At 47.5% G+C, this 27,824-nt stretch overlaps 1 protein-coding gene across 3 annotated transcripts in view; it reads left to right on the top strand.

The window, feature by feature from the left end:
* LOC146333728 (phosphatidylinositol 4-phosphate 5-kinase type-1 gamma-like) overlaps nucleotides 1-27,824 on the top strand; it is a 70,481-nt gene that overhangs the window by 42,535 nt on the left and 122 nt on the right. Inside the window, exons 9-18 of one of the 3 annotated variants that reach the window (XM_084825809.1) lie at nucleotides 1,244-1,327; nucleotides 1,878-1,926; nucleotides 4,106-4,190; nucleotides 5,065-5,226; nucleotides 6,978-7,116; nucleotides 9,220-9,252; nucleotides 10,051-10,155; nucleotides 11,168-11,300; nucleotides 15,329-15,403; nucleotides 18,274-27,817. In XM_084825809.1, coding sequence (XP_084681935.1) covers nucleotides 1,244-1,327; nucleotides 1,878-1,926; nucleotides 4,106-4,190; nucleotides 5,065-5,226; nucleotides 6,978-7,116; nucleotides 9,220-9,252; nucleotides 10,051-10,155; nucleotides 11,168-11,300; nucleotides 15,329-15,403; nucleotides 18,274-18,276 — 868 coding nt within the window. In that variant the 3' untranslated portion in view covers nucleotides 18,277-27,817. Of the gene's footprint in view, nucleotides 1-1,243; nucleotides 1,328-1,877; nucleotides 1,927-4,105; nucleotides 4,191-5,064; nucleotides 5,227-6,977; nucleotides 7,117-9,219; nucleotides 9,253-10,050; nucleotides 10,156-11,167; nucleotides 11,301-15,328; nucleotides 15,404-18,273; nucleotides 27,818-27,824 lie in introns of those variants that run through there. The other 2 variants (XM_084825810.1, XM_084825808.1) reach the window with 2 other exon arrangements.

Below are 27,824 nucleotides of genomic sequence, written 5' to 3'. Positions count from 1 at the left end.
GATGCCTGTTTGTTAGTGATCCAGAATGGAAGGAGTTAGGTGGAGAAAAAAATGCATTAACCGCCTATCAGTTTTATAGAACTGTTGGTAGTAAATCCAGCAGATTTTCCCTTGCTTTTAGTTGCGCAGCTGAAACAGTTGCAGATTCCTTCACTGTTTACGCCCTGCCTCTCTCTGTGGTTGAGTTTTAGATTGTAAGCTCCTCGGGGTAGAAGACATTCTCTTGTACTCTGTAAAGAGCCATATATCCTTCTGGAGCTATGTAGATGAGCCTTCCCCAACCTGGTGCCCTCCACATGTGTTGGATTGCCTTGGTCAGTGGCCACATTGGCTGGGAATGATGAGAGTTACAGTGCAGCACGTCAGCATGTCCGGGGTGGCAGATACAGATAATAATAGGTTTGTCTGTGTGTGTCTACATGAACACACCAGTCTCTTACTTCGCTTAGGTCAGCCTTCCAGATGTGTTGGACTACAGCTCCCATCGCTCCTGATCATTGGCTGTGTTGACTGGGGCTGATGGGAGTTGTAGACCACCCAGTCAGAAGAAGCCAACTCAGTTGGCTTTAAAATGGGATTAGGCAAATTTATGGAGGGCAAGATGTCTTGTCAGTGGCTTTGGAGCATGAATGGGACCTCCATATTCAGAGGCAGTCCACCTCCGAATGCCAGTTGCTGGGAGAGGGGGCAGGTAATCAAGGCAGGGGAGCCGTTTCCTTTTCACCCTGCTTTGTGAGCTTTCTGAAGGCATCTGTTTGGCCACTGTGAGGAGCAGGATGCTTTCTGAAACACCAACAGAGCTGCTCTTAATGTGCATTCATCATTTTGACTCTCTAAATAAAGAGGAAAATGATACAAGCTATAAAACGGTTCCCAACTGGTTGCTTTGAGGTGACTGATACAAATATATCAAAGTCCTAAATGCACACACACGTATATGTACACGCACATGCATGTGTGTGCTTGTGCATATATAGGACCGATCAGTCTTTGCAAGTTTGTAGTACTTTTTTCTCTTCATCCTGACTTACATATACGTTTGACTCTTGTTAGGGGAAATGCCCCTTTGTGTATGTGGTTCTGCCTTGAGGCAGTGAACACAGCCAAAGCACAGGCATGTTGGCTTGGGAGACGAGCCCCGTTGGGTGCTGTAGGACTTGCACCCTTGTAAGTGCACTTTAGGATTGTGTCCTTATCCGAGTGAGGGGCTGTTAACGAGCCTGGCCTGGTCTTTTCCCTTCAGGATGGGCGGCATTCCAGCTGTGAATGGCAGAGCAGAGCGCCTACTCCTTCACGTGGGCATCATAGACATCCTCCAGTCCTACCGGTAGGCACATTCTGGGACTCTCTTTTGACCTTCGACGGAAGAAGGTGCACAGATCTGCCCCCTTGAGTTCCCCTAGGACAGGGGCACACAACTTCTTCGGCTCCGGGGGCCACATGTTACCCTGGTTTTTTTGGGGGGGTGTCAGGAGCTGCATGCACAGACTGCTGCACACCCATTCGCATGCATGCAGGAGCACATATAGCATGCAGGCGCGCGCATCCAGTAATCCCAGATTCTGTTGGCTCTTTTCCAGCTAGCAGTAAGGAAGGAGGTATCTCTCTGAGACTCTCTGGAGTGGGGAAGGGAGTGGAAAGTACAGGCGGTGGGGAAACTGGCGGTGGGGAGGCAGTATTTGGCTGTAGGGGGTGTTAAGGGTCCTCCTACCCTAGAGTGTGATTTGGCCGTAGTTCTACCAGCCCTTAAAATTCTACCCCACCCATCTCTCACCCCTTCTTTTGATTGCAGAAAGGCAAGGAATATGGCCCTTTTGGTTTAGGGATAATGCCGTCTTATTTATGCGCACACACCCATTTTTTTCCTTACAATCCAGGTTCATCAAGAAGCTTGAACATACGTGGAAGGCTCTCGTCCATGACGGGGTGAGTTTGAGCCAGAAGGGCCGCCAAGCAAATGGGGTGCTCTGGTGGCGGCCCAGCTGCATTCTTGGGGCTCCTCTATGCTCTCCAAAGTGTAGGTTGCCACAGAAACAGATGCTATAGGTCAGCTTTCCCCAGACTAGCACCAAGGGCCATACTAGCTGAGGATTTTGGGAGTCGTAGTTCAACACCTCTGGAGGGTGCCAGGTTGGGGAAAGCCGTCGTAACTTTTCTACACTCCCTAACAAAGTAGATGTATAGGGCACAGAAAATAGGGCACAGTGATTCCCAGTTTGGACGCAGTGATCCCAGCTTCCTAAACCTGGTGTTCTCCTCGCACACTGGCTCTGGTGCTGGCTGCGTTCTAGTTAAATCAAACCACAATTCTTTGTTACGTCCGCAACAGGGAACTGTGTAGGCTCAATGCCTGTTTCCTAACCAGGATCTTAACTCACCATTCGATCCTGGTTAGTAAGCCACTTCTAACAACCGCTACCTGTGTCATAAGGGGGCACTGTGGTTTAAAGAGATCAGCAGCAAAGCACACAAGCTGGCACACAGCAGGGGGAAGGGATGTTGGGGAGCACGCTGGCCCAACAGTCGTTCATGAAGCTGGGATTGTTATGTCCACCCCAGCCCCGTGTAAGAGTGTGGACCACATCTCTCTTGCTTATATTTCATTTATTTAATATCCCATCTTTCTACCCAGAAATGGCACTCAAGGCAGCTAACAATAAAAAAAAAGAATTAAAACAAAATCTTTTGGACTGTTGGGGAGAGAACATACCTCAGCGGGAGAGCACCTGCTTTGCATGCAGAAGGTCACAGTTTCAATCCCCGACATCTCGTTAAAAAAGGATTAGCTAGCAGATGATGAAAAAGACTATTCTCTGTCTGAGACCCTGGAGAGCTGCTGCCAGTCAGAACAGGCCATACTGGGGTACATGGAGAAAAAAGTCTGATTGGATATAAGGCAGCTTCCTGCATTTCTGTTAATCTTTTTGATGGCATCCAACCCAGGGTAGCTATTTTATTATTGCAGAATGTATTTGTTGCAACCAGCTTCTATTCCTGCAATTAAAGAATAGCAGAGCAGGGTCTTGGAATGGACAGAGACTGATATTGTAATGCCAAAGACATACAAATGCGTTGTTATGCAGCACCAGCAGGAAATGGTGTCATCTTGGAAGAGGCATTCCTTGCCATGTGAGAGTAAAAGTGGAATCTTACTTCCGGAATGCTTGCAAGTGTTTGTATTGAAAATAGTCAACAACTGCTAATGTCAGGCACCATTTGGAAGGGGCATTCCCCCTTCACTCTCACATACAGGGGAATGCATCTTCAATGTTGGTGCCTTCTGCAGCATGTACGCATGCCATCTAAAAATGTGCAACATTTTTAATGCAAGTGTTTATTAAGAACTGCCAGAGGCAGGCACCATCTTGGAAGAGGTTTTTCCTCTTTACTCTCACACAGGAGGGAATGCCAAGATTGCACCAATGCTTTCTGGTTCTGCATAACAATGTATGCATATGTCACAGCACGAACCAACCTCAAAGAGGCATTCCCCCTTCCCTCTCACACAGACAGGAATGCCTGTTCTCTGCCACCTTGTTATAAGTACTGGTATAATTCGCTTTTTAAAATGTGTGATGACTTCTCTTTCTCCCTTCTTCTCGTCCTTCTTATTGCACTATCCATGAATGACAGGCCCCTGCCCTCAGGGATTTACAATGTATAAATCTACTCTCCCTTGCTCTTCCTTATGACTGCAACTCCCTCCCAGCACATCTACATTTCCTTCTTTCCTTCCTCCTCCTCTCACCTCCATGCATTGATTTTAGATTGTAAGCTTCTTAGGGCAGGAACCTGTCTTCATTGTCACTCCATAACACCTCATTGCACTTGGTAGTGTGATCTGCATAAGTAATTCTATAATAAAGCTCGTTGCAAAATCAGAGCAAGCAGCTAATCACAAGCGCAATCAGGCAGGCAGCAGAACTCCAAGCTTTATTTGTAGCTTTTGCAAGGGCGAAGCCAATACATGGCAATCTGATTTCTTCACAGCCGCAGCTTCACGACACTTTGCCTTGGAGACCTGGCTATTTTGAGAAGGCCTCTCCCACTTTACGTTATTCTTTTATTCTTACTATCATTCCCTTCTCCATCCTTGTTTTTCTAGGACACGGTGTCAGTCCACAGGCCCAGCTTCTATGCAGAGAGGTTCTTCAAGTTCATGACCAATACGGTGTTCAGGAAGAGTTCCTGTACGTGTGTGTTTGCCTGCAGTTCGTTTTTAAAAATTAATTTCCCTTTGAGGCTTTGAAGCGGGGGAAAGCTTGCTGTATAGTGATAGAATGGGATAAGGCAACCTTCCCCAACCTGGTGCCCTCTGGATGTGTTGGACTACAACTCCAACAGGGTCTGGTTGGGGATGATGGAAGCTGTAGTCCCACACATATGGGTGGGAGGGCCTTCTCTGCTGTGGCACCCTGGTTGTGGAATGCCTTCCCCTTGGAGGCCCGATTGGCGCAGGCATTGGTCTTGTTTCAGCGCCAAGTAAAAACATGGCTTTTTACCAAAGCCTTTGAGGGCTAAATGCATAAATAGCATATTGTTTTAACTGTTTTATTGTTTTAGATTTTAACTGGTATTAGCTTGCTTAATGGTTTAATAGGTTTTTAGGTGTTTAAATTATTTATCATTTTATACTGTTTAAAGTGATTTTATCTGTACACCGCCCTGAGATCTTAATGATATAATGTGGGATAGAAATGTTTTAAATAAATAAATATAAAATTTATATATCTCCTCCACATCCCCTCAATACAATTGTATTGAACAGTAGTCACGCTGTTCTAATATGATTGCATGGCTTTCATGTTTTTATGTATTCTTGTTAGACTTGTTCACGGCCTTGGTGACACCTGTGGAAAGGCAGTATATAAATATTAATAAATCAATAATATATACATAGGGCAGCTCTGTGAACCTTTTCTCAGGTTGGGGGGGTGATTTTCTGCCGGGGCTGAGGGGCTTTCTCTGGGCCAAGAGCTGGATCCTGCACACATGAGAGTCCCCTCACCTTCCTTCCCCTGTTTGACATCTGTTGTTGCTGTCCAACACCGCTCCCCTTTGCAGCTCTGAAAGCGTCTCCCTCGAAGAAAGGGCGGAGTGCCTTGTTAGCCATCAAGCCAGCTGGCCCAATGGCTGCATTTTCAGCAAGCCAGATCCCCTCAGAGAAAGACGAGGCCCAGTACGACCTCCGGGGAGCCAGGAGTTACCCCACTCTAGACGACGAAGGTAACGTGTGTCACCCACTAACCCTCATCTTGCCTGATTTCTGCACTGCCTGTAGCTCAGCCATCCCAACCCAGCGGGCTCAAGATGAGTTGGACCACAAAGGCCACCATTCCAGTGGCCATGCTGGCTGGGGAATGATGGGGGTTGTTGTCCAACACATCTTCAGGGCACCAGGTTGGGGAAAACTGCCTTAGTGGCTATCCTGGACACATCCGGTCCTCTGCCACCCCGTAGTACAGGTAGCGCTTCCCAGAATCCTGGCACCATCCCACAGATCGTTTTCCCTCGATCTCTTGCTGTGCTTTTGCAGTTGCTGAAGCTAACCTCAACAGGGGGGAAGGCAAGAACATTGATTTCTCCCTCTGTTCGTCAGTAGGAAGTTGTACTGGAAGGGCTTTGGGGTCCCTCCTTTTTCTTTGGTGAACAAAGACGATGGCTGTGCAGTGGCTTTAAACTTCCTGCCTTTAAGGACTTCATTGTGATACTTTTTGCTTCTTTTTTATCTTCCCTGGCAGCCCTTTGGAGTTGGTTGGGATCAACATTTGAGTTTCAAGGGTGCATGATCCTTCTCAAAGCACCCAGAGGTTTTTTAAAGCCCGTTTTAAGGCAGGATTTGGTTAGAGTCAGCTCTTGGCATCTCAAGAGGGGCGAGTCCTCTGGAGGCAGGGGGCACACACGAAAGAACACCTTCTGGCAGGGTGGGGGGAACACGGAGGGGCTGCTTCAGCGGGATTCTGCCCACAATCCACGCTATGAAATTTCATTTGCAGCCTTTGGTTGACTTGTGCTTGATGTGCCTCGGTTCTAGGTGTGCCAGTTGGGTTGTGCGTTTTGTGCGTGCGTCACAAACCGCAGAAATGGATACGTTTTATGTTGGAGAAATTGAAAGGGAGGAGAGAAGATGTCGGGCTAGAACATTTCCCAACCATAGCCCGTGTGTTAAAAAACATGTTCTACCCCTGAAAGGGTTCAAGCTGAGGGAGGGAGGGGGCAAGAGGAAAATGTGTGGGATGCAGACTCTCCAAGGTTTTCCCTGTCTCTGTGTGTATGTGTGAGCAGAAATAGACTTCATCATATCCTCCACATTTTCTTTGCAATCATGAGGGCAAGGAGATTGCTTCTCTTTCTTTAAGTGAAATTTGAACAGCTTAACGTTCTCTGTTCTGAAAAGAGAGTGGTGCGACCCAGATATCTCGGCCCATCTGCTGAAAACTTTTCCATGATCAGGAGAGATAAGTTGCCCCGTTCTCTGCTCCTCCGGCGTGGCTGGTTTCCTTTTGGCACAGGGGTGTGCGTACACATAACTGGCAGTAGACCAGACTTGTTCACAATGCTAGCAAGGTAGCAGAGAACCACGCTCCACCGCAAGAGATTTTTGCAAGAGGTGATTTTGATACCAAACCCACCCCCAACTCCTGAACCATTTTGTCCGTGTGAACCTTACCACAGCAGGGCTACCCAACCCCTTCCCCTGTGAGTGCTTCTGTCCACCATAAGGCACAACTCCCCTTCCCCAATGAAAACTACTTTCTCTCTAGAAAGTGGAGAAAGCATTGTGGGATGTTTGCTGTGCCTTTGGCTGAACCCAATCTTCCTTGCGGGGAAACTGGCAACAAATGTACTCCCGTACATAGAATAGTTGTGTGAACAGCACTCCGTTGCATCCCGCCCTCGATAGGGGGAGGGCTTAGCACTCTTTTGCATTGCTACTCAATGTTCTCTTCTATCCTTTCTCTTCATGGACATGGCAGGGCGGCCAGACCTGCTTCCTTGCACCCCGCCGTCATTTGAAGAAGCGACCACCGCATCTATAACTACAACGCTCTCATCCACATCTCTTTCTGTCCCCGAGAGGTCTCCCTCCGAGTCCTCGGAACAGCCCCGGTACAGGTAAGTGTAGAGATGTAACATTTCCAGAAATTTTAGGAGGGAAATGGAAATGTTGGGAAGAATGGAAAAATAAGCAATATTTTTTTTTTTTTGGTGCTCTTTGCAGATCTTAAAGTCACTTCCTTGCTTTAAGGCAGCCTTCCCCAACCTGGTGCCCTCCAGGTATTTTGGACTTCAGCTCCCATCAGCCTCAGGCAGTATGGCCAGTGGTCAGGAATTCTGGGCACTGTGGTCCAAAACATCTGGAGGGCACCAGGTTGGAGAGGGCTGCTTTAGGAAGATAAAGCAGCCTTTCTGTTCCTAAAGTGTATGTATTTATTTCTTACATTTATATCCCACCTTTTTTCCTCCTTAAGGAACCAAAGGCGACGTACATAATCCTTCTCCTCCCCATTTTAGCCTCACAACAACAACAACAACCCTGTGGGGTATGCTGGGCTGAGAGTCTGTGACTGGCCCAAAGTCACCCAGGGAGCTTCCATGGCCGAGTGGAGACTAGAACCCCGATCTCCTGGCTCCCAGTCCAACACTCTCGCCACTACACCACGCTGGCTTAAAGAAGTTATTAATGTATAACTTCATTTGCTCATAAAATTATCATATTCTCAAGCTTTTAAAAGAAAATTCAGTAAACTTGTAATTCTTGCCTGAATACATTAGAACTACATTAAATGACTGCTACAGCATCAGAAACACTGGACTCTATAGAACAAAACCCAAGCTGCCAAGAATGCACATTTACTGTCAAGAACACACAATGGTGACTCATATGTTAGGAAGTTGAGCATAAATGTCTATCAGTAAAATATACTTTAGATCAATAATTTTAAGAAGGAATGGAAGAAATAGCTATGCTGAGAATCTTACAGAGAGGATTAAAAATATTTTTCGCCATGGCTTCATTATTTCCAGACACACTACCTCTCTAGTCTTTCTATAAAAGTGTTCTTATTATATAGTTTTTAGAATTAATTTTGGGGTGGGGGTGGGGGCAAAGGCTGGGTAACAATATATAAATACGTTGTCTTAACTTTTAAAAGAAAATATTTCATAATCCAAAGCTATTCAATTTTTCCAATTTTGGGGGAAAAAACAAAAATGGTCCTCAGGGAAAAAACACTTGGTTTTTCTTTTTTTTCCGAGCCTTCACATTTCTAAGTAAGTGCTATCAGTGGAATCTCTCTACACTCTTCCCCTTTCCATTCTTCGCCCTAATATTGTAAGACCTAACGGACGTGGTTGAGAGCTCATAATCATGCCTACTGTTCACTCACTCTCATTTATTCATTTTCTTGTATATGACTAATAACCATTATGAACAGCATAGAAAAAAATGTAATAAGAGAACATAAAAGAAGAGTCTAGTTAACCCATCTCCTACACTGTCTACTGCAATAGCATCCAGAGTGACTACAAGGGATGTCGGGGGGGGGGGTATTGGGGTGGAGTCTGATGGACTCCCCCCCCCCCCCGGACCCCATTCGTGGACTGCATGGCACTCACAAGACCTGTCCGCGAGTGCCGCATGGTCTGCAAGCATCCGACAGCCACCCACTCCTTCACCGAGCCCCAATTTTGTGTAGAAATGATGGCTCAGGTCTTTCTGAATGCTTGGGCTTGTTTTTTTTAAAGGCCTGGAATGCTAAAGAGGGCTCTTACTGAACTTTGCTCCTCCAAGTAATCAAATGCAGCTTGGATGGGAATAATTACAATCGAAGAAGGGGGTGCTGGGAGGGATTACGCCTGATTATAATTCACACAGTGCAACTCCACAAAATGTAGTGATGGCCACCAATTTGGATGGCTTTGAAAAGGGGGTTAGACAAATTCCTGGAGGAGAAGGCCAGCAATGGCCACTAGTCCTGATGGCTCTGTGCTACCTCCAGTACCAGAGGCAGTCAGCCTGTGTACACCACTTGCTGGGGAACATGGGCGGGAGGGTGCTGTTGCACTCTTGCCCTGCTTGCGGGTTTCCCATGGGCAACTGGTTGGCCACTGTGTGAGCAGAACGCTGGACTAGAGGGACCCCTGGTCTGATCCCGCAGGGCTCTTCGTATATTCTTAATTAACTTGTAAACTTCATGCATTGCTGTTCCTTCACAGGCGGCGCACCCAGTCCTCAGGACAGGACGGAAGGTGAGTTAGACACTTTTGCTGAACGGTTTGCCTCCATCGGCAGGCCCCAGTGTCCTGTTCCTCATATATAGCACTGTTTATTTTAGTGAGGATGCGTATTACTTATGTCATTAAAGTATTTTTATCCCATTCCTCAGGCCAAAAAAGGCTCCTGGAGTGAAACAAGATGGTCCCTGCCCATAGGCATACATTCTAAAAATGACCCAACATGCTAGGAAAAAGAGATGGAGAGGGAAGCAATTAAGTAGACTTTCAGCAAGGCTGGTTGGATGGTCTTGCTTACCCCCAGCCAACTGGAGCAAGCCCTGATATACCTGCTCCCTGCTCCTGTCCTCACCCCATCTTCTTTCTTGCAGGGCTGTTGATGTCAGCTGGCCCGGGGGGGGGGGGGGGGCTGCACAATCTAAACAGAGCCTGATGTTATTACCTATGTTGCACATGGAGAGTGTCCATTGCTCTGTGGCAGAGCAAAGGCTTTGAAGGCAGAAGGTCCCGGGTTCAAATCTGCCATCTGGAGTTCAAAATGGATGCCAGGGAGCAGGTGATGGGGAAAACCCTTCTGTTCCTGAGACCCTGATCTGATAGAAGGCAGCATCCAGCACTCTTCCTATTGCAGTCCAGTGCTGCCTTTTCTCTTTGCAGCCATGTTCAGCCCACACCCGTCCTGCACCTTGCTACCGCCAGCCTGTTGCAGTACGCGATCTTGAATTCTAGCATTAGTGAGAGAAAACAGAGATTTATCGATGGGCACTGAGAAGGATTTTTTTGTCGTCGTCCCATGCCCCTCCCGAACTGCAGGTCTCGCGAACAGGTCCGGGCAGAAGAGGACCTCCAGCAGATCATGGTGGAGCTCCAGCCCAAGTGCAACGTCGAGATCGTGGTCCCTGATGTGGCGGCTGCCGGGTGAGTCCCTCCCACAGCTATGGGCCCTCACAGTTCTGCATGTTGCTGTTACAGGATAGCCCAGCCTTCCCTAGCCTGGGGATGTTGGCAGTTGAAGTCCAATGCTGGGATAGCTGTTTGCATGCACGCCTGTCTCCACACACTCCTCAGGCAGGTGGGACGCAGAGAAGGGCCCCTCCAACAGATCTCAGTTCTCGGGCAGACGTATATAAATTTGCTCTCCCTTCAGCAGGATGGCAGCTGCTCTGCTGCCACAGCTGAGTGAGCAACCTGACCTTCCCCTGCCGTGCCTAGCAGAGACTGGCGCAGTTGCTTTCGGTGGCCACAGCAGAGGCAGGACAGGACTGGAGCTGAGGCAGAAATGCCCTGGAGCTTCCCTCTCGGCTTCCGTCCCCTCCTGCTGCCTCCACTGCTGCCGTCGTTGCACACAATGGCAGCTCATAGGAGCAGCAGGAGGCTGCTCAATGATCAGGCAGCTCGTGCACCCCAGTGGATCATCTTCCGCACCCCACTTTGGAGACCATTGGTCTAAAGCATAACTGTCTGTTCTTCCATCGCAGGTGGAGAGGTTCCCATTTCTGAACGCTCTCCTACATTTCAGGAGGCGGGGGGGGGGGGGGAGATCCTCCAAGCATGTAAAAAAAAAAACTTGTTTTTCCCTGCTGTGCTCACTTCCTTCTTGCAAAGGGTTGGTTTTTAAGAAAATATATATAGGGCAGCACTCAAAAACGGCATCCCCCTTTGAAGCAACTTGACCACGGTATAGCCCATTCTCCAGCCTCCCTCCTGCTGCAGGGGTAGACCAACCCCCACTCACAGATTGGAGGCTCTTGCAGTGTGTGAGCCAGAATGGGGGGCTCAAATGGCACACAGCCCTGGAACTGCGACAGTGCATCACCTCTCGGGGTGGGGAGTGGTGGCAGGAACAGTAGTTTCTGCAACCATCAGGGCTGCTGTGTGTTCACACCGGACCCAACACTAATCCTCCTTCGCCTCCCCACCTCCTTTCCAGGGAGGCAGCCTCGCTGGCGTGCACCGCTATGCTGTCGGCAGCTGCAGCTGAGGTGGAGACGGCCAGCCAGGCCTCCGAGCCCGTCAGCCAAGCTTCGGACGAGGAGGATCTGCCAGTCCCAGATATCTATTTCGTAAGTGACCCCTTTTTTACTTTTACAGGCATAGGAAAGTGCTCAGTCAGCTGTGATAGGCCATTCTCCCCTCTCTCTCCTTCCTTCTCCCCTTCTCCGTAAGAATCTTTCAGCTTCTCCAGCTGTTCCTTTCGGGGGGGGAATTTATTTTTTTTATCTCCTGAACTGGGTTGTTCGACGTGACTTGAAACCCTGCTCCAGGCTTGTCCTCTTGCACCCGACTGGGGACTCCCAGAAGTCCTCCTCTGTCAGAGTGGGATTCCCTGGAAACAGGCAGACGGCCCGGGAAATGTTGATCCTGCAGGGCTCCCAGGAGCAGTTGGAGAACTGTTGCCTTTCCTTTCCCAGCAGGCTGAAGTGGGTTCAGAGGAGGAAGTCTAGGGAGGCTGAGATGGGGAGTAAGTCAGCCAGGGTGTGTGAGTGTGTGCACGTGTGTGTGTGCAGAAGTCACCTTGTGCTGGATTCTACCTTTTTAGCTTTTGGGAAGTGTGCTAAGAGGATTCACCTGCCCCTCCCCAACAAAAACGAAACACACAAACACAAAACAGTCTCCAGCCTCTCCCCTCATGTTTTTGGAGGTTAATAGCCCCTCGTGCTTTAAAGAAAGGAAGGCAAAGAGTCCTCTTTCACCAAAGAAGGGGCAAGGTAAGGGTGTATTCACGGATACAGGGAGTGAAGTCATGTGATGTTTCACACAAGATGGAGACGTGATGTGAGATTTTCCTTGTGTTCTAAAGCCTCCAGCTGGGAGGGCTGCTTAGGTGGCCAGGGGAGGGCAGGCTTGTAGGCCATCTAGTTCAACCCACCCCAGTTCAAGGCAGGAAATCCAGGCCTATCCAGCCTCTGCTTTGAAGACTTTCCAGCAAGGGAGCCCACCACCCCTCCAGGACAGGACTGGACAGAAGGTAGATCTCTAGATGTTTTAGACTTCAGCTCCCAAAAGCCAGTATGACCAGTGACGGGGAATGTTGGGAGTTGAAGTCCAAAATATTAAAGATCCACCATCTGCCCACCACCACTCTAGGTCATTGGTTCCACTGTCAAGCTGCTCCAACCGCCAAGACGTTTCTCCTAACATTCAGCTGAAATCTCTCCTCCTATAACTTATACCTGTTAGATATAGTCCTGCCCTCTGAAGTGGCAGCAGAGAACACATCTTCATCTTCTGTGTGACAGCCCTTCGGGGATTTGAAAAGCGCTGTCATGTCCTCCCACTAAGGAGGTGGAAAGCTGACAGGTTCCAGGTCTGTGCCCTGCCCATTTTCTCCACCCCTCAGTTCATGGCCTGGCTGATGAATAACATTTTTATTTGCACAGTGCTCCTATATCCAGGCTCTTTCCACTAGGGTTAGGAAATCAGGCGGCCAAATGGACAGGCATATCCTACCCTTCCTGGATCAAATTCCCCTCACTCTCCAGTCTTGATTCTGGTTAAGGGATGTATTGGCACTGCCAGCTAACCAAGGTTAAGCCTAACCAGGTTATCTCTTAAATAGGGCCGGTTAAGTGGGAGACCCAGTTAGCCTTAATCACAGTTAATGTTGGTGATGGTGATATCTGTTAACCACTGTTCAGATCAGAAAGAGGAGGCGGTAGCATTTGCTCCATGGATCTCAGGGAATGTACGATCCTAATCTCTTAACCAGGGTTGAGAGAGACAATGGCCTGGTTCTCATGTAACAGCAACCCAGAGTATGGGTTGAGTCATGGGTTGTCATTATGTGCGAACACTGTACTACAGTTTAACTCTGGGTTGTTAACCACAAACAGCCCAGAGTTCACAATCCAACAACAAACCATGACCTCTCTTCCTGGGTTGTTCGTAGTTAACAACCCGTAATTAAACCATAATCCATGGTTTGCATGTAACGACAACCCATGATTCAAGGACAACCCATGCCCTTGGTTGTTGTTACATGCGAACCAGACAATTGTCGCATCTGCCATGGCGATGAAGCAGATGAGAAAGTTTGATGCATAGCAATTGCAATTGTCATCAGAGACAATTGGGAAGCAGATGCCTAAAAATAGATCCCCTTTAGGCCAGCCTTCCCCAACCTGATGCCCTCCAGATGTATTGGCCACTCCCATTATCCCAAGCCAGATGTGTGGCCAATACATCTGGAGGGCACCAGATTGGGGAAAGCTGCTTTCAGGCAGTGCTGAAACAGGGATATGGCATAGTCACCAGCTGCCCCTCGCCAGATAATAAATCCCTTCTCTTATTGTTCCAAGCTGTGCCCAGGGTGATGCAACCCCAAAAGCAATAGGAGCACACCAGCTCCTTCTCAAAGGGAGCAGACCAGGGAACTGGCAGCCACTGTGCCTTTAAAACCTCGTATCTGACTCCCTTCCCCCCAGCTGGGGGGGGTAATTCTGGGTTCAGCTAGAGCTCTAGATCACAGCCAAGAGGACTGGCCCCATCCTTCTCTTTGCCTCAGGTGCCCTTTACTGGTTCACCTGCAGCCTGTTTTAGCTGTTGTGGACTAGCCCCAAGCCTCCTCTGCCCCCTATCCCAGAGGACACCCCTCTCCACCTTGCCTCCACCTCCCTCCTCTTCCATCCACTCCCCCTTGTTACACCTGCTCATGCCAACATCTCCAACTATCTACAGAAGGAATCGGCTTGTGATGCTGGTCAGCATGGTTTTACAATGCATGTGTGCTAGAGATGCCATCTGCCTCTGTTATTATTTTGTTAACATTTGCCCTTTGCAACTGGCCATCTGGAATTGGTTGACTGCCATGTTTCTCGCATTGCCATTTCTCAAACATGCCCCCCATCCCTGCAAGGGTCTGCTGCTTTTGAACGTTCATGGGTTCAGTTCAGTCCCCTGGGCCAATATTGGTCTGTTCTGATTTCAGATGGTCTGTTCTGATTTCCCAGCAGCAGAGCTCTTTCTATGTATTTCATGCTGCGCTTAGCTGCAAAGGTCTGAGCCCGCATTCGGATTATGCAGGTTGAGGAAACGTGCATATAAACTCACTTTGGTGTAACTTCTGCTCTTTGTGAGAAGACAATCAACCCCCTCCCCAAATGATCGCTGTCACTGCAAACCTTATTCAGCCAGCTCTTTCAGTTTCTGAGATTCTTGAGGCATTGCACACACATGCATGTTTGCGCTTGCCTTTGCAATCATAAGGGCTAGGAGCTTGGCTTCACAAAAAAGAAAAGGGTGCTGAGGTCCTCGTGAAGCTGAATTTCAGCTGCCAATATCAGATTTTGTGCTGGTGCAGAATTGCAGCATACATACAGTCCTGATGATCAGGCAGCCTGTTTAAGTTGCTTTGTAACAGAGGTGCAGAACCTCCATCCTGGGGGCCAAATCTGGCCCACCTGGGCTCCCCAGATGGCCACGCTCCCTTCCCCCAAACACCAGTTGGTGGTCTCCCAGCTTTCGTACAGTTTTCCCCCCGTTCCAAAAGGTCAAAATGCCTCTCCAAAGGCTGAGTTACAGGGCTCCTGTTTTGCATGTACCTCAGTGTGCAGTGTGCCTGTGGTGTGTCTTGCGCATTCACGCTATAACTCAAGCATGTTGGACTCCCCTCTGCTTCAGCTCACAGCCAAACATCAAGTGAGAATTTAAGGATTGCCTCTCTCAGAAGATCAAAGGCAAACGCCAGGATCAGAACTTTGCAAATTGCAAGCAGTATGTTTTGACTAGAGCTATAAAAATGCTTGTAATTTTCAAAGTGCCTTAAGAATAAGTAGCAGATTTCTCTGGGTATAAATCTAGGTTCCATTCATGCATGTCTTCCTGCAGAGAAGGCCTGAGAAAGCCTTTTGCAGCTGAGCTCCAGAGACATCCTTCTCATACATCTGAGCTCCAGCAGCATCTTTCTTTTCCCATGCATAGTCCCCTCCTTGGGCTTTTGTCTCTCATGTTCATGCATGCTCACCCTTTCCAGAAACATTGTCTTTTCTCTCCTCCCCTCTGCCCCTGTTCATGTTTTCTCATCTTCTCCTTCCTCCCCCTTTTTTTCTTTCATCCCCACCCCTTCTCATTCGCCCTGGCGTGTGCCATCCAGTTCACAGATGGAAGGTACTGGATTTACTCCCCCCACCTGCGCAGGCTCCGAGCGGCCTCTGTTTCCTCTGGGGACGTAAGTGAATTTGCTGGCAGAGAAGGCAGCCCCAGCCTTGAAACACCATGTTTGGGATTTGGGGGTGCTTTGAGGCTCCTGGTTTGCCGCTGTCACTCCCAGTGCTGGGGCTAGCCAGACTCGATAAGAGTGGTTCACGTTCATGTTCCTAAAGAATATGTTTATCAGCTTAGACTGGTATACCAGCTACGCCCTTCTCTGGACAGAGAGAGCCCAGCTACAGTGATCCATGCTCTGAGAACTTCTCGTCTGGATTACTGCAATGCGTTATACGTGGGGCTGCCTTTGAAAACGGTCCGGAAACTTCAGCTGATCCAAAATAGGGCAGCAAGATTGTCAACAAGGACTGGCCAACGAGCTCATATTACGCCAGGACTTTTCCAGCTGCACCGGCTGCCAGTCCATTTCCGGGCCCGATTCAAAGTGCTGGTATTAACATTCAAAGCCCTTAGCAGCTTGGGGCCAGGCTATCTGAAGGGTCATCTCCTCCCATATGTGCCTGCCCGGACCTTAAGATCATCCTCAGCGGCCCTCCTCCGTGAGCCCCTGCCAGAGGAAGTGAGGCGGGTGGCCACTAGGAGGAGGGCCTTTTCTGCTATGGCACCCTGGCTGTGGAATGAGCTCCCTAGTGAGGGTTGCCTGGCACCTACATTGTATTCTTTCCGGCGCCAGGTGAAGACCTTTTTATTTTCCCAGGCATTTTAGCTCTTTAGACTTCTAGCTTTACTGTTTTAAATCTGTATTTTAAACCCTTGCTCTGCTGCTAGGTTTTATTCTGGTTGTATTGTTCACAGTGGTTTTAATGTTTTATATATTTTGTATTGTTTTATTGTGTGCTCTTTGGTTTTAATTTTTGTGAACCGCCCAGAGAGCTTCAGCTATTGGGCGGTATAAAAATGAAAATCATAATCATATTCCTTAACGAACAGCTCTGTGAAGTAGGTCAGGATTCTCTCCATATTTCAGACACCTAGTGAGTTCACTGCAGAGGTGAGAGTCAAAGCAGGCAGAGGTGTGTGTTCCAGATCTGTAACTCAGCTGCTAACTATGCCTGGCCTTGCTCACGGTGGATGTTCTCATGTTCCATCTTACAAAGGCATAGAGGGTGAATTTTGGCTGGCCTGCAGGTTGAAGCTTCGGCTATTCAGTGGGGTTATCTAATCATGGGTGGGAGGAGACTTGGAACCCATCCTTGGCAGTTCAGAGCGCCTTTTCCTCTCTAGCTTGTGGCCATAGACCAGCCATCACCTGGTATCCTCCAGATGTGTTGGACTACATCTCCTGCCAAGGTGGGAGGGCACTAGACCCGAGGGACAGCCACCATAGGCTCTTAATGTGCCAGATTAGAAGCTCCTGTAGGCCTCCCCCAGCTTGCCTTCTGAGAACTGAGGGTTTTGTGACTCGTTGCGGCCACCTTGACAACTACGTTATGAAAGAAGCAAGCCTGTCCCCTGTAGATGGCAGCCATTTTGTGATAGCACCCATGACACTCGTCATTCCTAAAGTGCCCACCGAGAGGTTGGGGACCCCTGACATGCTAACATGCAATTGTTAGGTTGTTTAAAAAGAAAAAAGTTTAACATTTGCATATTTAATCATCAGGTTGTTCTTGGAATTCCATACATTTTCCGAATGACCTCTTCATATTATTACGCCTGATATAATCTCTAGTTAGGAAAGAGTAGAATGGCTTCAGATACTTTAAAGAGGCCATCAACGTGGGTGCGGGGTAAGAGCGACTAAACCATTCCTGTGTCTTTGACTTTTGACATCTCTGCCCACAGGGCTACGTAGGTAGGAGATTATCATCTGTATGTGTATAGAATTTGGTTGGGGAATGTTTTTCCCCTTTCCAACTCTGTTTCTGCCAAAGGGGCCATTTGCCATAGAGTGCATAAAATTAAGGACAGGGCGAGTGTGCTTTAGGGCATGTACAGAATGCCTTTTCTTCCACACTGAGTCAACAACAGTAGCAGCAAAATCCTCTCCGTGTCTGGCCCTTTTCAGTAGAGGGTGTGGCTTGGCTCCCAGGTCAGTTCAAACCTCAGCACCTCTTGTTTAGAAGTAAAGCATGCAAAGGACCCAAACTCCTGCATGTTAGTGAGTCTTAGCTGTGCGGATTCTGTGGCACAAGCCGTTGAAAAGTGTAGACAAGGTATAAACCAAAGTGCGAGAGAGAAGGTAGCTTCTGTGTTCAGGCTACGCTCTGTTCTTGTGCTTTCTCTTTCCAGCCATACAGCTGTTCTCATCAATGTCCTACTTTTCATCTCTATTTATTTCTTTATTTCTCTGTGTTCCCTGCCTCTGCTGTGCTCTTGCTTTCTGCTTTGCTGTCCAGCAGCCGACAGACGAGAGGAGCTGGGTGTACTCTCCTCTCCACTATAACACTCAAATCCAGTCAGTCTCCGATGAGGAGAGTGATACAGTAAGTTCTTCCAAAAATATACCTGTGTTTTTTTTTAAGGGAAAAGCATTTCTGAGTTAAGAAGTTCTGAACATGTGCAGAGTGTCTGTCCCTGTCGGGTTGGATAAACTGTAAATTGGCCAGGAGCCAAGTTATTCCTGACAGTTGGAACTGAATCCTGATATGACCTGGGATTTTTAGGAACTCGGCCCTGTTGGGATTTTTCCAGAGACAACATGCTTAGTCCAACCTACGGGTAAATCTTCCCACATCCAGTAACTCCCCAATGAAACCAGCATAGCGTAGGACTCCTGACCCTTTTCTGGAGTCGCTGAGTCTCTGTCTGCATGCTTTCACCCTCCTGCTCACCTCTCCCCAAGCATAAACAGCAGGAAATGGGCTGTGCTCTTTCAGTGACTTCTCTCTCTCTCTTTCTCTCTCTCTCTCTCTGTTTTGCCCCTTGCAGTAACTTCTATGCAAACCCCCAGCCTGCCCTGAAAAGAGTGCTCCTCCTGCCACTGGTGGAGGCATTACCTTTTGGCCAGCCGTCAGGCGCCCTGACGAAATGAGGGGAAGAACGCATTGCACTGGCGTCAGCTGCACTCCAGGATCCCAAACTGTATCAGAAAGATGGAGCAAAAGCATCCTTTATCGCATCGCATTCCTTCCTCCTCCCTCCATTTTCTCCACAATGTGTATTTCCAAGCAGCTCCTGGCCCCGGGGACATCCAAAGCTGGAAGGGGCCATGAAGTCCGGGTAGTGACCAATTAAGACGTCTCTATATATGTATACATATATTATTTCTCCCCCCAAAGTGCACTACTGTAGCTACTTATCTGTACATGATACTGTGAACTTTCTTTTTATTTTTAATCATGTATTTATTTCGTTTATCTTTGCGCAGACATAGCACACCTGTGCTTTTTTTTTTAAGCATTTGGTTTGCTGCACTTTGGGGGCACGACGGGGAAGGCGTTCTGTTTGTATAGTTGGTCCACCAGGTGGTACTTCCGTTGTCCAGGAAGTGTCTGTCAGGGGGTGTTGCTCAGTGAGAGGGATCCGAGGCATCAAGAGCCTCAGAGCAGGGGCGGCAGCATGGTGAAGAGGCTGACGTGGGTGCAGAAAGAGCCAAGCACCTGTTCCCATGGCCTCCGCAGCCTTGGGCCCATCACTGAACTGTCCCATGCTTCCATTTGCATTGGCAAGAAAAGGGAGAAATGGCCCGCTTCGCTGAAACATTTGAAGCCTCAAGCAGGAACCTTCAGGAAGCTTTTTTTCTGTGTCTTTTTGGGGCGGACTTTCTGTCCCAAGGCAAGCAGATCCTTCTTCGACTTGTGTGCTTAACAAAAACTCTTGTTGGCCTCTATTCACTGCTGAGGCAACGTGGAGACTTTGGCTGCTGTGATGACCACATTCCCATCTGGGGCGGGGGGGCGCTCTATTCCTGTGCATGCTGCCTGCTTTGTTTTATGTATGCTCTCGAGTCCCCGTTTTTCTGGCTAGGGCAGCTCAACTCCACTAAAGCTCTTCTGTAGGATCTTGTGGCGTGGCTCTTCTCCTGGCAGATGCATCCAGTGGATATGGGAGAGAGCACTGCGTGGGAGACAACGCCATTGCACTCCATGTGAAAGCAGAGTTGGCCTCAGCCACAGGACGTAGCAAGCAGAAGCAGTCATGGGCCTCTGGGTCTTGAGATGAGCAGCTCAGAAAGGAGAGAACTTTGCCAGAGAGATGGGCATGGCTACTTGGGGAGTTGGACTTCTTTTTTATGGGGCTTTAGTCTACCAATCTCAGGGCAGGCGTGCTCAGTCTTGGGGGAAATGCAACAAATACTGAGGGGAGAGGCCAGTATATTGTCCCTAAAAACAATGGCACTGTAGTTCCTGTGGCTTAGAATTCTGGGTGGGAGAAGAGACGGTCATGTGATATGTGGAAAAACAGGCGGCATGACAATCCAGCCCTTTGTGTGTGTGCACGTTATTCATGCTCTCAGCCAACCTCCAAAGTGCTGGAAATTATCGCATCCTTGAGAGCTGTTGCAGGTAGATAATTCTTGCAGCTGTGACAGTACGCTGTGTACGCACGCCTGTGCTCACTCTCCTCGCTTCAGGTTACACAGACAAATCTTTGCGTTGTGGGGGGGGGGGGAGGAGAGGAGAGAACTTCTCCAAATAGCAGCTGTTCAAAAGCAAAAGACCTCATCAGTGCAGTCATCAAAAGAAACCAGATCCCGCCACCCCAGTCCTGCTGGCTGGGTCCCAAGATCTGGCCCCAAAAGCTCTTCCCAGTCATTCATCCTCAGGCCAAACTGCCCACCCTTGCAACCTGATGGAACTAAAACAGGCTCTTCCTCTTGCTCAATCAACTCTTTTTCCTCCTTTTTTACAGGGAAGTCACACCACGAGGTGAGAGAGCACTAATCCTTATTAGAATCCTTAACTTTTATTCTGATAAATGCCCCCACACACATGTACACACGTTGGTCTGGCACAGAAAAAGTGAAATTTAAGCACTTCCTTGAATGTCAAAAAAGGAGTACCCTTTCCTGTAACGTGTAGCCTGCTCAGAGAGCTCCCTGCAAAATGGGGCGGGGGGGGGGTGTTCCTTCTTTGCTGCAATTTCATGCCAAGCTATGGGAAGCCACTCTATAAAACAAAGGTATCCAACCTTTCTGATGCTGAGGGATGCATCAGGCGAGGCCAGGTTGCCACAAACACAAGCTTGGGGGTCCCCTTGCTAGTGCTAGCAAGAAAATCCTTGGGGATTCCAGCCCCTCCTGTGGTTGCCTGGATACCCATCTTTCGCAGCGGTGCTGGGGTGAGGTGAGATTTCAGGAGGCATCTTGGGGCTCCCCTTAATTTTTTTTTTTCCTGGCGTGGCACTCTGAGCAGAACCAGGTAGTCTGTTGCTCCGAGGCCTTGTGGGAAATGAGAAGGGGGGCAGAGTGCTTCTGTGGCAGACAGGTAAGCCTGCCAAGGCCCACTGACAGGAGAGGGCCCACCAGACTGCACTTTGCCTAGGGCCTCCTCAAACCTGCCCTTGTAAAGACAGGCCCTTTGCTGCTGGGAAGAGGGGAGGGGGGTATTTGGGCTGCCTAAGCATCTGCTGTCCAGCCAAGGCTGAACGCCCCATCCCATCTAGGGCAGAACTGTAGCAAAAGCTTCTGCTTTGGAGCCAAAACATAGGCCTGGAAAGGCACCCACGTCTGTTTCATCCGACACACGCTCCTCGTTTGCTTTTTGAGGGCAGTGTTTCCCACCTTCCTGCCATGTCCTTCAGAGCACAGGGCAATTAGAAACCTGGCTTCTTGCACTGGCATGATAGCCTTTGTTGTCACAAGGGCTAAAAGCATCCCTGAAGGTGTCTGCAGTTAGCACTGATTCGTGCAACTCCATTTCTGATTGGGCAGCTGAGATTTCTCTGAAGGCCAGGGTTGCGGGACATATGGCACTCCAGATGTTGTTGGACTGCGACTCTCATCAACCCAGAGCTAGGGATGATGGGAGTTGCTGTCCAACAACATCTGGAGGGCCTCGTGTTCTCCCCGTCTTAAGCCATTGCTGAAGCTTTTCTGCCCTCTTTCTTTTCCTTGGGCCATGAGATAGAGAAGTTAAAGCTGCCATTCTCTCATCAAGGACTTCTGAGTCTGGCTGGATTTATTGGGCCTGTTGCCTCATCAGTGCCCTTTTCATTTTCAAATTTTGCCAGTTGTCAGAGTGGCCCTCCGACTCAGAGCAGCCTCCGACACACTCTCACTTCTTCCATCCATAAAAGTGATCACTGCAGGCTTTGGTGTTGCTAAGACTGTGCACAACTCAGGCTGAATGGCAAGCCAGATTCTAAGGCAGCCTTCCCCCACCTGGGGCCCTCCAGGTGGGTTGGACTGCAGGTCCCATCAACCCCAGCCAGCAGGACCAGGAATGCTGGGAGCTGTTGTCCAAGCCATCTGGAGGGCCCCAAGTTGGGAAAGGCTCCTCCAAAGTTGCCCTTTGCATATCAAGCCCTGGAGCGTCTCTGTATTTGGGGGCTGAGAGAGTTGCCGCCGGTTAGCTCAGCCAGTCAAGCTGGGGGAAATGGAAGACGCATGCAGGCACGCACAGACTTCCTGGCCCAGGCACTACATTGGCCATGGTCGTTTTCCAAGGATGTTGTCCTAATCAAGGCAGCCCAACAACAAAATCTGACTGATAATGCCCCTTGCAGAGCCGTTTGGTTTTGCAGTTCAGGACAGGGATGTGTTCACCCCACCACTGAACAGCGTCTGTCTCAAAGTGATGCTCCCTGTGCCCCTACGAATCCTGGCGTCCTCTGCTGTCACTGCCAATAAGCAGCGTTGGGTTTCTTCTCACTGTTGTCTGCACTGGTCTGACAACCGAAAGAGAGGCCCTCATGAACTCTGCAAGGAGGTTCCCTTGGATAGAAGATTTGGGGTCCCAGTGAATGGCTCCTGCTATTCCCCAGAAACCTTGGTTGCTTCCCATCCCCAGCAGCTAAACTACCCTCAAAGACCACCTTTTTCCTCCCAATTTCATTGGAGAGACAACTTGACGCTCAAGCCAACAGGAACTATGTCTGAGATGACTATTTTAGAAGTCTACATTAGACCCATGTGTGTGTATATACATGATATATATATATATATTTTTCTGATTTTGTTATTTTGCAAAAAGGTCATTTTTTCCCAGAACATCTGTACTGTTATATGCTTTGTACAAAGAATGTATTGGACTTGGGGATGATGATGTGAGTGGGGCAGTGTTGGGGGCGGGGGGAGAAAAGCTAGTGAGACTTGGTTTGTTAACGTCATGTATCTTTTTAATGGTTTTGTTGAGTCACAAATTGCTTTTTGTTCCTGAGACCTATTTTCGCCCCTCAAGTGTAAATCATTCTGTATGATGAAGCTATGTGACCGCAGTGTAGTCTTTGATATAAAACCAGAGGCTAATTTTCTCTTCTATATATACACAAATGCATCCTGACAGAAATGGTTCCTTCCCTCTTTTTTTTTTCTCTCACCATCACCACCTTGTAAATAACTTATGAAGCATGTGACGATGGCACCCTTTGTTTGTCTAAACTTTGCCAGGAGTGGGCAATCAGTGGCTCTCCAGATGACATTGGACTATAACTCCCATCATACCTGACCATTAGTCATGGCTGGGGCAGATGGTAGTTGGATCCCAAGGACATTTGGATGGCCACAGGTTGCCCTCTCCTTATCTGAAGCCTGTCAACGGCTTGCAGCCCTCCAGATGTTTTGGCCTACAACTCCCATGGTCTACAACTCCTATTGGCAGTGCTGGCCCAGGTTGATGGGTGTTGTAGGCCAAAACAGCCAGGGGGCAGGCAGCATTCCATATGACAGGAGACCTTTCCGTTTGCTCCAGTTATTTCCTCTCAGTGGCATTTCATTTCCACCTCCGATGATCCGTCTCTTCTTTGGGCTCCTTGTGCATACGTATATGGAGTCTGTGAACTCCAGAACTGCTTTGCCACTCATCCCTTCAGGAGTGGATCCCCCAGGCCACCTCCATCCCGTTAGTTATCCTGGCAGTGCTGTCTCCAAGTGGCCAGGACAATTTCTGAGTGTGATCCGTTTTCTGATTTACGCTCCGTCAGGCGTGGCCTGTCCTCACGCCATCTTGTGTGTGTGTGTGTGTGTGTGTGTGTAATTTATTAAAAACGCTTATTTATGAGGATTTCAGTGTTTTAACATTCTCTTGCCTGATCGTAAGTGGACAATCCCCTAAGCTTGACGGTCTCTCTCTCCTCTCCCACCCCCTTATTTTCTCTTTTGGAAAGGGGGAGTGTAACCCATACCTGTGTGACTTCTGAATTCAAATATAGAACCATGCAGGAAAGAAAGTCAACGTTCTCATATGCAATGCCCCCCTTTTTGGCATCCCTTACCTCTCCTTTATTTTTGGAAATATCTAATAAAATAGGAAGATAAAATCACTCTTGGTTATTTTGTTTTCTTTATTTGTTAACTGTTTGGCTCTAGTTAAATATTGTTTTGAGGTGATCGATCAATAAGATTTAACTGTGCAAGATGATGCATGTCAACTTGAAAAGTGAGGCCCATTGAGCTGAATGCAACTTCTGGATAGCCCTCAAGAATTTAAATACGGACACAAGAAGAGCGAGCTGCATCAGGCAAAGGCATATCAAGCCACAGTGGCCAACAAAATACCTTTAGGAAGCCCACAGTTAAGATATAGCATCTTCCCACTTGTGTTCCTCAACAAGTGGTATACAGAGGCCTACTGCCTCTGAAATCTGGAAGTAATATATTGCCATTGTGACTAGTAGGCCTTGATAGCCTTCTCCCCCTTGAGTAGGTTGAATCCCTGTTTAAAGCCATCCATATTGGTAGTCAGAGTAGAAAATGCTAAGCAGTCTGATCTGGTAGAACGCAGCTTCCTACGTTCTTTGTATTCATGGACAAAGAACTAGTAAATTCAGGTGGCCTGCCTGAAGTAGAGGAAATAACGAAAGCAAGAGGGGCATGGGGTGGGAAATGATCTTTTGAGTCTTAAAAGTTTTACAGCAGGGGTGTTGAGCCTCTTTCAACCTGAGGGCCAAATTGCACCTCAGAGAAGCTCTTGGAGGCTGCATTTTAGGGGTGGGAAGGGCCAAAATACCAGCCTATTTTAGCTTAAAGCTCTTACCTTCAAGGAGAGGAATTTCAACCTCTCAGAATGGCAGGGGGGACCACCAAGTGATTGATGGGCAGGGAAGGAGGCATGGCTTGGCAATCCCTGGAGGATTCGATTGGGGTGTCAGGCCTGAGGTTCAGTTCCCCACTTTACAGAGATATTCTGACACCAAATGTGTCTGTTTCTTGCAGGGATGGGCACTGTGGCCCTCCAGATGTTGTTGGACTACAACTCCCATCAGCCCTAGCCAGTGGTGAGGGCTGATGTCCAACAGCATTAGGAGGGCCACAGGTTACCCACCCTTTTTTATTGGAAAATAAATCCTGCGTTTTGCAGATTGTCAGATGCCTTTCATTCCATCGTCCACGCGTTGACAGAACTGGATTTTTCCCGTTTCTCAAATTTGCACAAATTCGCATTTGAGGAAATTTGCAAATCCCTGTCAAAGTGAGCAGATCCACCCCACTCCCCATGTGCATCTTCATGCTTTAGTCTATGGGGGAAATGCACATTTTGGGCTGGTTTTTTTTTAATATATATTATGTATTTTTCTATGACTAAATTTGCATAAAACTCCAGAAAGTTAAAAAAAGGGGCAGGTCAACAAGTCCATGGAATCCGTGCAACTCAGGAAAAGGAGGTCCGCTGTGGAATCCATGGGTCAGATTCACAGAAGTCTGAATTCATTTGATTCCATTGTGGATTTCTCCGATATCCCTAGTGACTCAGAAGAAAACTACAGGCATGCCTGTTCTTAAACTTGGGTGAGAATATCCTACAAAAACAGGTTCATAAAAGGCGCATATGTCTTCGTAACATCGCCTGTCCTGGTGTTACTGTATTTAGGACTGGGCCTTCTCCCTGGCTCCTATGGTAAAGAAGTCTCCCTCTAAGCGCAGACTTCCCCAAACATGCTCCCTCCAGGCATGTTGGATTACAACTTCCATCAACCCCAAACAGCATGGCCAAACGCTGGTAAGGGTGATGGGAATTGTTCTCTCTATGGTGAGCAGAATTTTGTAAGTGTCCCTAAGTATCATCCTCTCTAGTCCAGAGGAAAATACAGAAAAAAGTTGGCTGGATTTCTACAACTTTTTGTGCCAGCATTCCCTACCTGCTGTATGACACCGCCAGTGTTTTAGAGATTGCCTCTGAGCTTTATAGTCTGTGTCTACCGTGGGCACTCATGAAAATGTGCGTGAGCTAATTGATACGTATCGATGCAAATCTAGAAAGAATTATTTTTATTTTGATAGAAATGCAGTACATCTTACCACGGTGCAGAAGGCTGTGACCTGGTAATTTGTGTGCTTGTTCAGTCTATTGCCCAAGTGCTAACACTTGATGTGCAACAGTTTTCATGTTTGTTTTTAATGTTTGAAACAGAATTGGACATTATGGTATGAGACAGAAGATGAACAAGTAAAAGATCGTATGATAAAATGTACATAAAATGTTGGTCATAATATATCAATGGAAGAGTGGGAAACTATGTGGGGAAAAGATTTAAAATTTACTTTATGTACAAGCCTTAAAGAGAATTTTTGTAAGATGAAGTATATAGATGGTTTATGTCACTATTTAAATTGTAAGGTATTTCTGGAAAATGTTGGAAATGTGAAGATCAAGAGGGAACATTTTATCATTTATGGTGGACTTGTAAAAAAGCTAAAACATTTTGGAAATGAATAGAGTCTTTAACTCAAAGAATATTAAAGACTACTGTAGAATTAAAGCCAGAAACTTTTTTATTGGGACTAACAGATAAGCACATAAAAGAGAAGGGGGGAACCCTCTTTCTCTACATAACAACAGCTGCAAGGTTACTGTATGCACAAAAGCGGAAGAATGAAACCATACCAACTGTGAGCGAGTGGATCATGACAATGATGGAGCTGGCAGAGATGGCAAAACTTACTATTATACTTCAAGAAGGGTCAACAACTAAATTTATGTTAGATTGGAAACCTTTTATAGAATCTGTGCAAGAAACAGAGAAAAATGATATCTATGTATGTGGATTTAGAAGTTTGAGATGGTTCTCTTTTTTTGTTTTTAAAATTAGGAGAGAAATGAGATAATTCTGTGAACTCCATGTATGATATTACAACTAAGATAAGAACTGGAGAATAATAATAAGCATTTGTTGTGTAAGGGGAGCCAAAGGTAGATATCTTAGAATCTTAAAGAGACATTTTAGTGTATGTGTATTGCGTGTTTATGTTGTTGTGTTTTGCTTTTCTTTTTAAAAAAATTATCTCTAAGAAACAGAATTGGACAGGACAGCTTCTCAAATAGCTTTCCATTATAACCATTTCCAGAGGGGTAGCCAACAGTTATGAACACAACATTGCTGAAGTACAAGTCATCAAGAGATTCAACTCTAGCCCCTGTGGTTTGAATAGGAACAAAGGTGTGTGTGTGTTTTAATCACACTACATATCTTAATCAGTTTGCCATTGCAATGTATCTGTGTTATCACCCAACAGTGTTTTGTGAATGGCAAGCATTAAGGCAATCATCACTGCCTGGACTTTCTGCATTTCGATTCCCTCTGAAAACATGACTTATATTCCCCCCATCCCCAGCACGTGTATATAAATCTGCCACTTTGAGGTTAACACCTAATACATCCGATGAATTGGACAGTGTCCACAAAAGCTTACACCAGAATAAATTTGTTCATCTTTAAGATCCTGCAGGACTTTTTATCATTGCAATGGTGAGCCAATTAACAGGTAGCATGATTTTTTTAAAACAACAACAACACCTTTGTCCTTATCCATACCACAGGAGACAGAGTTGAATTTCCTGATGGAATCTTTCAGCAATTTCATGATGATATCTGTCAGTTACCCCTCTGGAAATGGTTACAATGGGAGGTATGCTATTTGTTGGTGTTGTTTTCAAATAGAGGACACCAGGGGGTTGGACTCGGTGGTCTCATAGGCAGGCCCCTTCCAACCCTACTATTCTATGATTCAAATAGAGGATGTTCCTCTGTAAAAGAGGACATCTGCAGGACTGGCTTACCACCTTTGGAAGTAATTGAAAGAATACACATTACCGACCAAGAGTCCCCCCTCCCTCTGAAACCATTAACTCCAGAGTCTAAAATATGCAGAAGTAACGTCTACCCACTACCCTCACCCTTTCCTTTCCTTGACAGAGGTTATATTCCAACGGTAACTTCACTGGCTCTTTCTCTTCAACCAGAAGGCCTTGAGGAAGGAGTTGGGCAAGTGCTTGGCGTGGAAAACCACACCAGTTGCTAGCTTGAGTAACTCCTTTCTTGTCTGGGCTTGAAGAGGAAGAGCCAACCAACCAACCTACTGTCGGAGCTTTCACTCCTAGCTT

Source organism: Heloderma suspectum, chromosome Z (genome assembly GCF_057233095.1).
Source record: "Heloderma suspectum isolate Gila_16-S chromosome Z, 16-S_ref, whole genome shotgun sequence".
In the NCBI taxonomy this organism is placed as follows: domain Eukaryota; kingdom Metazoa; phylum Chordata; class Lepidosauria; order Squamata; family Helodermatidae; genus Heloderma; species Heloderma suspectum.
Note: the sequence above shows the minus strand (reverse complement) of the source record. Positions and strands in the feature narration are given on the sequence as shown.